At 34.3% G+C, this 14,519-nt stretch overlaps 1 protein-coding gene across 4 annotated transcripts in view; it reads right to left on the bottom strand.

Annotated features, from left to right (window-relative positions):
* Positions 1-14,519, bottom strand: part of DIAPH3 (diaphanous related formin 3) — a 202,269-nt gene that overhangs the window by 103,335 nt on the left and 84,415 nt on the right. For all 4 annotated transcript variants that reach the window (XM_015632106.3, XM_015632078.2, XM_015632087.2 and 1 more), the window contains 3 exons: positions 13,522-13,617; positions 12,503-12,597; positions 6,131-6,232 (listed from right to left, as the gene is read on the bottom strand). In XM_015632106.3, coding sequence (XP_015487592.1) covers positions 6,131-6,232; positions 12,503-12,597; positions 13,522-13,617 — 293 coding nt within the window. The remainder of the gene's footprint in view (positions 1-6,130; positions 6,233-12,502; positions 12,598-13,521; positions 13,618-14,519) is intronic.

Genomic DNA, 14,519 nt, shown 5'->3' with positions numbered 1-14,519 from the left:
ATATCTGGTATCATCTCTACTGACCCAACAAGGTGTGTCCCAGTTAATTTCCTAAGATGGCAGATATGTGTCTATGATCATGACAGTACTGGTAAGGAAAAAAACATTCCACTGTAGAGCTGCTGTAGCCCTGTCAATAGTGAATTCAGTAATGGCTGAGGAATTTTTATCCATATGGCTATTTGGTGTATTTGGAACCACAGTTAATATGTGGCAAAAATAGTCTGACATCTCATATAAGTGAATGCTGCAGAAGACAGTTTGTATGGAGAAAGTTCCTCAGTCCTGCAAAATGATCACAGGGAAAGTAAATCCTACACCACTTGGAGCTCCATTAATCTCTAAAGTCTGAATCTGGAAGAGGTGAAATATCTGTGAATTAATTTCAGGCTCTAGGGATTTAAGAAGTACTGATCAGTCTCAAGACTCTTTCAGCACAGTTGCCCTACACTAGCCACTCATTTGTATACCTAATCAATTCAGGTGGCTAAATTCCAAGAAATCCTTGAAGCTGCTGAGTCAAAATGGCAGCATCATGGTCCTTACTCAACAAGAAAGTGTTTTCCTTATTATGTATAAAGCATTGCATGAACATTAGAGGGTTGCTTACACTACTAGTGAAGAAAAACATCAAATCTGATCCAGGACAGGCTCCTGACAGAATGTGCAGTGAATGGCTGGCAGCAAAAGATGGAGACCCCTCAGAGAAATAACATTCCTGCTCTGAAGCTGTAGGGGTATCTGCCAAGAAGAAAACTGATAGCCTTTGTGTGTGCTAAAACAAACAACAAGCACACACTTAGTTGTCTGAGTTAATATCAGACAACAAAATTTTTTAAACTGTTCTTTAGATTAACTACCCAAAATGGTTTTACTGGAACTAAACAGAGATAGGAGTAAGATCTGCTGGTACTGAAGCATTTACAGGAGCACTCATCTATAATATGGCATCACAATCTTTCACTGATGCAAAGTGATATATGTTGGATATAACTTGATCCAATGGCAATTGCAAATAGTCAGATCAAATCAGATCATTCATGATGTCCATTTTCAGAAGGTATTTCTGGAGCTTTGCTCTCCACCCTTACCTAGGCTCAAGGTTTGAAATACATCAACATTGGGAGTTAAGGATGTTCTACTTCTCAAAAATTATAAGTAACTTGACCACAATTTGCCATAAGGTTTTTTTAACTCTCATAGTTGGCATATAATAGAAAGTTAATTTTTGTCAACACTCCTGGAAAGGCTGCAAATACTGACAAGGCAGAGCAGCAGATACACATAACATGACATCTAGAAGACACAGAAGATAAGGTTTGCAGATATAAATTAACACAATCAAAATATCTCACAGCCCAGATGTACCTCAGCACTTCAGAATTTTAAAGACTAAAATGTCACTAGGTATGGCTGTGTCCAAGCATCAAGTATTATGAAAGGCAGAGTACACCTCTGCAGAAACAGCGATATGATATTTTCCAGACAATAGTGTAAAAACTTTAATACATTTTGAGTTATCCTCAATGAGAACATACAGGTGAAACTATCAGCTGAATATGGAATTGATCAACTTAAGTGTCTGCTGAATTATTTAAGACAAACTAGCCTTCATCAGGCCTCACTCTAATCTTCAATTTACTCTAGTGAAATCTTTTCCTTTGGTACGAACTCATTAAAAACACATCCATCAGTGAACAAGCTGTGAAGCCACATGAGGATTGCTTGCCAAATTCTATTTGGGTTAGCTGTCAGTGAATTTCACAAGGTCTGAACATTAATTATTTCTGAAACAATATTTTGTAATTCCCTCAATTTTATCTTTGAGCAAATACAAGTGATCAAGGAAAAATCAGTTTCCTTTTTTTTTTTTTTACCACTAGACAATATGGGAACATCTTTCTGAATGTCTCAGATTACAAGAAAAGAAAGACAGCAGGAGCTATCACATATGGCCCTTGAGATAGTATTCTCAATATGTAACAATGCTAGTATGCTTGCCTACACCTGAGGTCAAATGTCTACTAACAGCATCCTGTCAAGCATTAGAAACTTTTTACATTAGAAGTGTAAAAAAAATAAAAAAATAAAAAAAATAAATAAAAACTTTGATTTCTTAAATGGAATTGCATTTACGGATTTCAAGCCATATAATAAATTTAATATGGACCAGGACCATTTTATACTATTAAGGATTACAGGCACTGATGAGGCTACATAAAAACAGAATCTTTTGTGTTGGAAGGAATTTTACAGATCATCTAGTTTCTACTCCCCTGCCATGGGTAGGGACACCTTCCACTAGACCAGGTTGCTCTGAACCTCATTCAACCTAGCTTTTAAAATTTTCAGGGATGGGGCATTCACATTCTCTGGGCAACATGTTCCAGTTGTCTCATGCTGGAATTCACTACTGGATTCAACTCTATTCACGCAGCATTATCAATTCAGAGCCTTTGGAATGGTTCCTAGTGCAACAAACAGTTAAATTATGTTGGCACGAGTAATAGGCCTGAAGCCTTAGCATTGCTGTGTGGGCAAGAGAGGGAGGACAGGAAAATGTGTGGTGCTGCAAAGCTGGGGAACTACACTTACAGGACACTGGGGTGGAGGGTGTGCAGCAAAGATCTGGAACCATCAGATACGGGACCAATCATTGCCATGCACCTCTCTGCCTCCAAAAAATGCCTTGAAATGTCAGATGCCTGATACAGAGCATCTAAACTGTGATTTCTTAAATGGAATTGCATTTATGGATACCAAATCATATAATAAATTTAATATGGTCTAGGACTATGTTACACCACAAAGAATTACAGGCACTGTAAACAAACAAGGGTATATCAAATCATAGAATGGAATTCTATGAGAATTCAGAACATTCAAGTTTCAAATAGCTGGAAGAAGCTTGTACCCAACTTCCTTATGAATAATATATTGACCAGTGGTATGGTAATAGTTCAGGAAAAATCCAGTAAACAGATTACTGCACTCAAAGTGTCAGTCATGATCAATACATCTACCTAGTAGCTATTACATCAACTTCACTGAAAACAAATAAGATTAACATTACTAAATGAGCTACTCCTTAAACATTTCTTTGATATGACGACAGACAGTACACCAAAAATTAGGAAAAAATATTCTCTAAAACAATACTTCTTTCTTAGTAGGAAAGAACTTCCTGCAAAACAAATCAACACTGCTAAAAGTCCTAATGCAACTTAAAATTTATACTAACCACTGAAGAAAGAACCAGGTAAAAAATGTACAAACCACCAAAGAACAACCTTCTCTCAACAGTTACCAAGATGAACATCTAGATGAAACTCCATTCATCTCCAGTGGGTTCCATATTGCACAAAAATAATCTTTATCATTATCAAGTTTTATAGAAGATTCAGCATGGTGCTAATAAAAACAAGGTTGTGGGTTTGATCCCTATATAGGCTATTCCCTTAAGAGTTGGACTCAATAATCCTTGTGGATCTCCTCCAACTGAGAGGATTCTGTGATTACATGGTAATCAATGAAACCACAAAGAAAATAATATGAAGATTAAGGAAGTTTTAAAAAAGTTTTGGAAGAAGTTTCTTGCAGTAAGTACAAAACAAGAACTATGGTAAAACAAAACACAACTGAGAACTTATATTTTGTCAAGTACAAGCATACTTCATCATGAATTTGAGCAAGGAAATACAACATTCAATATATCAAGTTAAGGTAACAATAGTAAACTAAATTTTTAATAAGATGAACAGAATTTATGTAATTTTCATGAAATAGTTAATCAATCTCAGCAAGCCCCTCCCTGTCATCCCCCCCCCTTTAAAAAAAAACAAAACCCAGAACCCTAAAACAAAAACAAAGCTCCACAGTAATAGGTGATAATATCTGTGCTCTGAGACATCGGCCTGGAGTAAATGAAAGAAAGAATCTAGCAGAAAATAAAGTAGTTTATCTAAAGAAAACCCAAAGTCTGGAAGAGAAGATAAGGACTATAAAGGATTTATTTTATACTTACTGCTGAATGAACAGAAAATATAAAAATGATAAATAACTTTAAAGAGAGCAGGCAGAAACCACAAAAGCAATTCATAGGGTCAATAAAGAAAACAAATCCTCACAACCATAAGACAAAAACCCAAACAAAACCCAGAAAACCACAAGCCACACACTCATAAGAGGAACCTGAACTGTTTAGAGTCATGCCCTCAAGGCCTTTAAGCCAACAACTTCAGTTAATTAACTTTGCTTGAAACATACAATACTGTAACAGTCACAGCAAGTCAATATTTTGCTAAGTGTCTTGCTATTTCTTTCAGAGTATCAAATCTTGACTTTCAATTCAAAGCCTGAAAGATAATGGGTTTCCATGATTAAAAAAAAAAATATTACACAAGTAGTAATTAGGCATTTATTCACTATTTAACTTCTTCCTTCAGGGTCAAATAGTTTAATTGTTCCTTTAATCACAACTTCAGAACAAACTAACATGGCATCTCCTAATTCTCTGAAAAAACATAACTATAAAACATTACTCATGTAAAATACTTCAAGTCTTGTATTTTGTATTTGTTTGATTCTCCGCATTTAAAACAGACAGCAAAAAATGAGGCATAAGCCAACATTTTCAAGGAAAAATAAAACCAAAAAAACCAGCAATAATGTGAAGATTCAGATCAGGATCAACAGGGGCTTCCTAAGAAATGAAAAGAATTTCTAAGCCTGTATCCTGGCCAACAATAAAAGAAAATATACAAGAGAGACAGATGGAGCTTGAAGAACTTTGATTAAAAAGTAAATGGATAGGATTCCACATTCAAAGAGTAAAAAAGTGACTTATTCAAATTTTCCCCCATTGGAACAGAAACGAAAAATATTTAATGTAATAAACATTGTACATTGTTCTCTGAAATCCGCTCTACTACATGCATAGAAGGTGTGACACGACAAAAACTGTGCTTAATGATGGGGTTTGGACTTTGTTTTTTAATGTTTTGCATGAAAAACCAGGAAAAACATGGACTTGCACTTTTCAGTGGGAAACTGGTTGTTCCTTCAGAAAAGAAGCTCCACAAATTTTTGAGCTATAAGATCATTTTGACCATTTATTTTATTTTTCTGAGTTATCACATTGACTCAACTTTTTAAGACAAATTTATCATAAAAGTTGGGCCAGACACAACAAAACTCTAACTACACTGTTACTGGTCTAGCTCATCAACTGACAGTTCCATCTAACTGAATAAGTATTATTCCCTCATGGGAAATTCCCTGAGATAAGATAATCTTAGCAATAACCACCGTAGGTTAAAACTCCAGGACTGGACAAGAAAAATCAAAGACTTGTATAGATTTATGCACAATGAAACTACATAGCACTACTCTGAGTTGGTCTGGATAAAGAAATTAACAACTATGAATTATAAGCTATACAGAAATTAGATGCAAACTTTATTTCCACAAAAAACATCAACTGCCAGCACTAAACTAGCATTTTTGTTTTTTCACTTCCAGTCTTCCTTTGTGAATTTAACCTGGAAGATATTACAAACATATCTTTCCAGGGGGAAGGGAAAAAGTGACTAGGTTTACTCTTGACAGAGCATGATATAAAACACAGGCAGTAGAAGGCAGAATAGATTAACATGATTGCTATGACATTATTTTCTTCTCATTTACAAGGAGATTAGAAAGAAAAACACAAGTGTAGAAAATTTCAGTGAAAAAGTTAAGATTTATTAATATAAACAAAAGTAAGGCCAAACTATTTTAGCTATGGAAATTCAAAAATAGCTCTGTATCTCCCAGTGAAACTTTGCTACAGAAAATACCAAAGTTTTTATGGTTATGGGTTTGGGTTTTTTTGGCAAAAGTAAATTACTTTTTTAAATAAAGATAATCCAAAATCATTCCAGCAGCAATATTTCAATAATCAGGCCTTCCACATCCATGGATATATCCAACAAAAAGTCCAGTTGAAAGGCAGCACTTGTACTCTTCTCCTGGTCTGGAACACCCTCACTTTTCGGAAGAAGCAGTTGTCATTTTTTTTTCTAAAATATTATATTAAAACTGTATTTCAAGAAAGGACAAAAAAACCCAATGATAATAAAACAGAACTCACCACAACTCCAAACTGTTCCGGCTCAGACAAATTGTTATACTCGTTCTTGAACTTGGACAATGCATTCAATTGTTCTTGTTCAGGGAGATGTTTTATTAAATTCTATAAAGAAAAAAAAAATAGGCTTAAAAATCTCAGATTCGATGTTGCTTCTATTATTGTAAACAAACAGGTTTACATATGCATTATTACCATACACTCCAAAGACAATATTCTTCCCTGAAGAGAGCAGAATGTACATAGCAACACACAAATTAGAGTAACTGAGAGTGTAAAAGATAAGTGATGCAATACTGCCAGCACCTGACACTGATCCTACACACTTCCATAGTGTTCTTTTTTAACTGTTTTTAAAGAAAGAATATGCTTGATAGGCACTATGCAAACAGAACACTTAGAAACAAACAGAACAAGAACTTCAAGTATAACATTACCATCCAAAGGATGGCAAGAATTACTAATGCTAGATTAAAAGTATTTTGAAAAAGAATAATTAATTTTCTAGCACTTCAGAACAAAAGTTTAAACCCATTACACTTACTTACTTACACTACTACTGAGCCTGAAAACTTGCTAGAAGTAGTATAACAGAGGTGAGATTCGGCTTCAGCTGAATTCAGAAGACCATACTGGGAGGTTGGATACATATAGGTGAAAGTCTTGTGAACACAGGCAAAGGAAGGAATTTCACCTTCATCTTTTCATCTGAAGAATCCTCTGACTCCCTAGTTTCCTGAACAGTTAGATACATATTATCTACATAAAGACACTCATATTTGGGCGCCTGAACCCCACTCTAATGAGCTTCTGCTAGGCTGGCTAAAAATGGCTTTTCAGATGTTCTGGAAATAGAAAGCTTCTCAAACACTTAATTTTGGTACATAATTTGAGTCTGTAGCTCAGTTCTATCCCATCCTAAGATGACTGCTACAACTACTAGGCAATAGTCAAGATTCCCTACCACCTGTCTTTCTCACATTATGTTTCTGGTTACATTGGTTAAGCTTCTGTTACATTAAGAAAATCATGAGAGAAATTTTCCTTTCTTAAAACAATCCCTGGTTTACTGGTAAGATCACTCTCCTGCACTGAACTGAAGATTAATCCTTTTAACACTGAAGCCAGTCCAGGAAATACAGCCACCCCACTACCTATTACCACATTTCAAGAAAGAAACAAGAAGACCAACTCCAGAAGTTCCCCATTACTTGATGGAAAACGCAGACATTTTGGTTGCCAACATTTGTTTTATTACCTTTCAAGTAAATAGCTTTGGTGATATACAATGAGCAAAAAAGAATTTGTTTCAGTTAGTGAACAGAATCTTCATTTGAAAGTCTTGAAAAAAGCCTAATTGTACCCACTAAAAATCCTAATTCCTTCTTTTACAGAAAATTCAGCGAGTTAAGATATAAAAATTACCTCCCTGGGGCCAGACAGATAAAAAGTCATACCTATGCTTTGCTTAATGTACTTCTTTAGTTTAAGAAGAACAAATTTTGCTGTTTTAAGTAGTAGCTGAAAAATATCCCTAAATCAGTAGACTGATTCAACAGAATGTCCATGCTTGACTAACGATTTTGGTAAGAAAAGAAAAAACTATTAAAAATGCATGAACAATGATGCTTAAAACAATAAACTTAAATTTTAGGAGCTTGGTTTGGAAATGGTCAAAATGATTTTTAGTGGAACAGCAGTCATACATATCCTTACCACTATAACATTTGGAAAATATTTCTGTAAAAAAGACGACATTTATTAATTATGGATGAAAATGTCTGGCACTAAATCAGTAACACTAAGCAAAAATGAAAGGATACAAAGTGTAAAAAGGTACATTCTAAATTAGAAATTCATAACACCTATTTTCTTTTTTTATATCCAACATTCCCATAAACAGCTCTAAATATAATACAATTCCTTAATCTTTACTGAAATTAAAATGTTATTATTTGATACAGAAATAGTTTTCATATGAAGAAAAACTGCCCACAAAACTTTAAAAAACAAAAACAGTCAAGTGTTAGATGAATATTTTCAATATTGAGCATCAGAATATAAAAAAAAAAAAAAAAGCTACAAAAACTGAAGGAGCACCTGATATCAAAGCAGCTTTTATGGTATTCAGATAAAGCTTTTAAACAGCTACAGAAGAAACACATTTTGAATATCAAACCAGGATAAAAGAGAAGAAAGAATTTTGACTAAGTCACAGGAAACATTTCAATAATTAGTCAATAAGTTTTTGGATTACAACAAGACTTTTGGGTTTTTTACATTTTTAAACACTAGATTTAATTTTTAACTGAACTGGGGTGGAGGAAGGGGGATGCAGACTGATGGAGGGAAAATACATTTTATTTCGTACATGTAACAGGAGCTGGATTAAGAACAAATTTCCAACTTCAGAAAGAGTGATATTAAGACTCACTGAGTACAACAGTTACAGCTAAACAAAGAAACATGCTGAAAGCAAGAAATTCCTCAAAAGGAGAAGTACTATATTGTCTAAGGTAACTTATAGGAATGAAGAAAATTAGCTTTATGGTTGCAAATCTATGTATGCTTTCTCTCTTCTCAGAATGACGAAATACACGGAACACATTTTCATAGCATGGTCATAATGCGTACTTGAAAAGGATTTTGAAGGTAGAAATAGAGACATACAGCTGGATACTTAAAGTTATTTAGCAACCTAAGTACATATGAAGGTGGATACCAACTTTTTGAAGAAATGAATCATTGTTCTACCACTTTCAAAGAAAGATGAGTGTCTTAAGTCTTTTTTCAAGTTTAAACTCAGTCCCTTTTTCAAAGTTATTTGTTGCTTTACCCAGAAACAAGCAACTTGAATGAAACCATTTGATAAATATTATTGCATCCAAACTTGCAAAATAAATTTGAAGCTTAAGTTCCACTGAATTTTCCACCTGATTTAGGTTTTCAAGTGATTAATCACTTGGAAAAAAAATGCAGTCTATACTCTTGAGTGATTTATATGACTGTGATCATACAGGATATTGTGCGCATGATGACTTGTATTCCATTCCATTGACTTTCACACAATCACAGCAGCTGCTAATATCACTGTACTCTTGCAGGATATAATTTCTCACTTTTGGCTCTTCATCTTCTCTTACCCTTTTCTTAAATAAAATTGATCACTCCCCTCCAAAAGCAAATGCAAAAGGGCTCAACCACTGTCAAAACCGCTTTGGATTCAATTTTGATGCCAGCTACATAGAAAGGTTACTGAATACACTGACTTTCAACATACTTTACTGTTAATACCAATTAATAAAGCCACAAGATTATCAGCAGAGTATAAAAAAGGTTATATCCTATTATATTGTTAGCCATGCCTACTGCAAAGCTCCAGTGGGGTTAAGGTGTGTTAGATGTTCCAAATATACTATAAAATTAGGCAATCTTTATCCCAGGGCATATTCAATTATAATGAAAATAATAGTCCACAGAAGAAATTAAAAATAATGATACAAAAGCAAAAAAATTACCCATGAAAATAATTTTTCTCAGATTACTGCATCTTCATATAGAAGTATGCTATTCATTTACTACCCATTAATGGCTTGATGATTTTTGTCCCAGACTCTAAATGCAAAAATAAGTTTGTCTTCTTTAAATTACATACACAGAAATTATCAAAATGACAGGTTTATATATTTTTGATATATAGTATTTTTTTATACAGGTTGCTTTATTTAATTGTTGAGGACCTAATTTTCTAACAAGCTAAAGATTAACTGTTGAAGAACAGTGCTAAAATCAAATAGCATGAGAGACTCTCAGAGCAAGCACGGACTGAGACAGAGTTTAAACTGAACATAACAGCAGAGCATATACCATCTCTCAATTTTTCATGCTACCATACAGAATTTCTACTATTACACCAAAAAAATAAAATAAAGATACACATCATGCTGCTCTTGAGCATGAAGAAAACCTTGAAAAAGTGATCTAAGTGAAAATTAGACTAAAAAAAAAATTTAGAAGTATAAATTATGTTCATCCTAATAACCTTAAAGTAATAGTTTCAGTGCCAATATTAACTGCATCATTGAAAAAAAGAATCAGAATTATACAATGACTAATGATATATACTGTCACTGGAGATGACTGCTTGCTCCTTCAAATACTTAAGAGAAACATCTCACTCTTCAATGAAGAAGGGAAAGTGAAGTCACAATAGCTGAAGAGAGATTAAATATCTTTGAATTCCAAGTCAGAAGAAGTGAGGGCAAAACTGCATGCAGGAAGAAAAAGGGCATGCTGAGCACTGCACAACCTGCTCAGTAGGATGCTATTTTGACATTCCAATATGGTGGAAATTCATTTTGCAGGAAAACCATACAAATACAGATTTGTCTTGTTTTTACATCTGAACACAAGTTCCTATGTGTTGTAGTACAAGCTACATCTGAATTTCAGTAAGCCTTAAAGTAACAACTAATTTTATGATCCTGATACCTGTATTTGTCTTAACTAATCAACATTCCTGCAAAAAGGAAATGTTTCTAAAAAAAAAAAATCCACATTCAACTTTCATATTTCAGTAGGGATTGGTACCCATGTCTGTAACACATTTCTAAGAATGCTGAAGAGATTAGCTATCTAAAAATTATACCACATTACTAGTAGACAGTAATTATCAATTATTGACATATTATGTTTTGACATTTATGAGCCATAATAGAAATAATTTGGAGTTCATCACAGTATGCCAGAGTCCTGTCCAAACCACAGAAATTTTTCTTAAGACAGATCTTTTCAAATTTATTGATGCCCATCAAGATGACGCAAGAATATGGCACATGACAGGAAAGGAGAGACAGAAAAGTCACTCTGTTGAACTCTAGGAAAGCAAGCCTCATGGGCCTTTAATGTGTGCAGATACCCAACTAGATGGTACAAAGAAGGTGTAGTTAAGCTCTTCTTGGAGTTGTGCAATGGAATACCAAGGTCAAAAGTTATCACAATAAACATCCCAGTTAGATAAACAAAGAAACATTTTCTACTACAAGTGTTTGACACTGGAAAAGGTGTCCAGAAAGCCTATGGGGTCTCCAGCTGTGGAGATACAAAAAATTTGATGGAAAAGGCCCTGATCAAACTGCTCTAGTTGACCTGGCTTTGAGCAGGGCCTTGGCTCAAATTACTTCAAGACACCTCTTAAAAATTATTTTTCCCATGGTTCTAAAATGATTCATTTTTGTGTATTTCCTTAACTTCTTCAGCCTTTCAACCTTTAAATATCACTGTATATAGAACTTCCAGTTTCTTTTGGTTCCACATAGAGTCACACTGACTTTGTGCTTTAAAAAAAAAATTGAAAGTGAAGATACTACCTAAATAAGGTCCATGGAAGAGAAGTAGAGAATGATGTAAATGCCCTAGGGCAAGATATTGTATTGCTACAGCTCTAACAAAAAAACCCCAAACCAAACAAGCAAAACAGAGATTTGTGCAGATAACACAGAGCTAAAAACAAAATAAAGAAAAAATTGGTAAGCAGGGAAGAAACAAAACATCATATATACTCAAGAAAAAGTGTCAATTTAGACATGGACAATGCAGCAAATTGAAAATATAAATTCAGTGCTGTCATAGTTTAATCCCACCCAGCAACCAAACCCCAAGCAGCCACTCACTCGCTCTCCCCGCAGTGGGATCAGGAAGAGAAGGGAAGGGTAAAAGCCAGAAAACTTACAGGATGAGATAAAAATGAAAGCAAAGCAAAGCAAAGCAAAGCAAAGCAAGGAAATCATTCAGTGGTTCCCTTGGGTTGGGAGGTGTTTTCTGCATCTTCAGGAGAGCAGGGCCCCACCTTGTGTAATGGTGACTTGAAAAGACAAAACACCTCCACTCCATCTCTCTTCCTTCTTCCCCGCACTTTACATATTTAGCATGATTCCATATGGTCTAGAATATCCTTTTGGTCAGTTTGGGTCACCTGTCCTGGCTGTGTCCCTTCCCAACCTCACAAACACACCCAGCCCCCTTGCCAGGGTGGCAGTACGAACTGCAGAAAAGGGCTCTGTGCAAGCCCTGCTCAGCAATAACAAAAATATCTCTGTTTTATCAAGTCCATGCATCAAGTCCAAGCACAAATCCAAACATAACCCCATACCAGCCATTGTGAAGGAAGTTAACTCAATCCCACCCAGAAACAGCACAAGCTGCTTGCATAAAAATGTTAGCATTGCGAGTTAAAAAAAAATCTAACATCCACAGGAAAAAAAAAATTCTTGCTATTCATTAATAGCCAAGTTTACATTAAGAAGTTTCTATGAGTTTCTATTTACTGAGAAGCTTCTCTTGAAATACTGGGATCTTAAGTGTCATTTTTGTTACCTGAATCATGGACTCTGAGAGGTGTGTTTCATCTACTTCCAATATCATCATTTTGATTTCTTCATAAGGCACTCGGAAAGATCCAAGGAAAATTGCTGAAACAAAGATTCCACAAATAATGAAGAAAGCAAGACAACAACTATCTTGCCCTTACTTTAAAAACAGCAGCGAAACAGGTCATAGCATCTCCAGATTATCAGACACTGTGCCAAGAAATATAGGTAAGAGATAACTATTTTTAATATATTTTAAATTACTGTTCTCTTTCAATTCCAGCCTTCTCCATATCAATTTGTTTTATACAACATCCAGCATCACATAAGACTTCTATAAGCAGTCAGAGACAAGTCTACTCTGCAGTAGAATCACTGCTATTACAGTATTTTGTGCTGAGGTGTCAATTATAATTTTTTCAATAGTCTTGTCAGAGCTTTCTCTTAAAGAGGCACATGACAAACAAAAACCACAGAAGCAGAAAACAAAATGTTCTTAAAAGCACTCTTTATTTAGTCACCATAATACATTTCTTATTTAATCTCTGCTGACATTTAGGAACTTATTCTTCCTAGAACTCCTCTCCATCAAAACTTTATTTTCTTTGTATGCATATTATTCCATAATACCAAGTATTGCCTAGTTTCTATAAAGTTCATGAGACAGGCAGACATGCTGCAGACATTTCCATCCTTTTGTTGATAAGGGGTGGGGACATGCAGGGGAAAGGGGGGCATCCAGTATTCCTTGATGTATTGAAAATACAGATGGATTAGATACATAGCTGTATGCTTGCACTTCAGTATACAAAGTCTTGAATAAGGAATAATCTTTAACTGCTTTTGGGGTCTTTTTACGTGTTTCAGTAGCGTCAACTCACGCATTTGGGCTTAAAAACAATATGCACCTATTTAAGCACATTTTAAACAAGAAGTGGCTCCCAGGCAATCACAAGAGAGAAAGGCATTTTTATGGAACATTTATACATTCCTCTGAAGGGAAAAAACCCAACAGAATCTACTTACACAGGTTCTGTGCAATCTTAGGATCCAAAACTTTTAATTCTTTGATTCGTTTCTTAATGGATTTCTTTTCCTCAAAATCCTCCTCCTCTCTTTTCACTGCCAAAGTAAACACAAATACAATCACGGTTAATTCTTAATATTTAGAGGAAACATTCACGAATTCAGAAAGCAGATTTGGTAACAAGCATAGCCAATTCACAGAGAAATGATCATAAAACACACAGACAAAAAATTGAGAGGTTTCCGAAACGTTTGCTGTTCAGTCAAGTATGTCAGCTTGTTAGCCTTCTAGATTTTTTTTGTTTTTTAATATATAGAACCTAAATAAACATGCTAATGTTAATTGTACAAATTCAGTCATATTTAAAATATCATGCAAAATGCTCCAGTTACCCTGGCCAGGCTAGGATTATGAGTTGGATTTTAACAATAACAAATCTTTAAAAACATGGCACTATGTCTTAACACTGAGACATCTATCTATTTTTGTCTAACTATATGTACCAAAATTATCAAAGATCACTGGCTTATTAAAAAATTAACATTACCTTATAATATAGATGAGTTGTTATATACCTATACAGAATATAGGTATATACATAGATCTATTTTCCTTCTCCCCTCAAAAAGATGTATTTTTTAATATATTATGTAATCACATTATTACAAAATACCACAAAATTATTGTATAAACATATATTAACATTGCTGGAGATTTTGGGTTATTTTTCTTTTAATAATTCATATAAATAGAAAATAATTCATAGAAAGAGGATCTCCCAAATACATTCTGTAAGCTGAATTATTTCATTAGTCACACATTGTCATAAGAATTTCACTTAAAATAACAACATGGGCTTCGTAAATATAAGCAGGAATTATTACACAAACAAACTAAAAAGCGAAAACCACACAAATATTTTTTAAATATGATCTGGTATTGTATTATTTTACAATAATATGTAATACAAAATAATCTTTCCTTTTTGACTTTTCCT

The sequence above is a fragment of the Parus major genome, chromosome 1 (assembly GCF_001522545.3).
Source record: "Parus major isolate Abel chromosome 1, Parus_major1.1, whole genome shotgun sequence".
NCBI classification, from domain to species: Eukaryota; Metazoa; Chordata; class Aves; order Passeriformes; family Paridae; genus Parus; species Parus major.
Note: the sequence above shows the minus strand (reverse complement) of the source record. Positions and strands in the feature narration are given on the sequence as shown.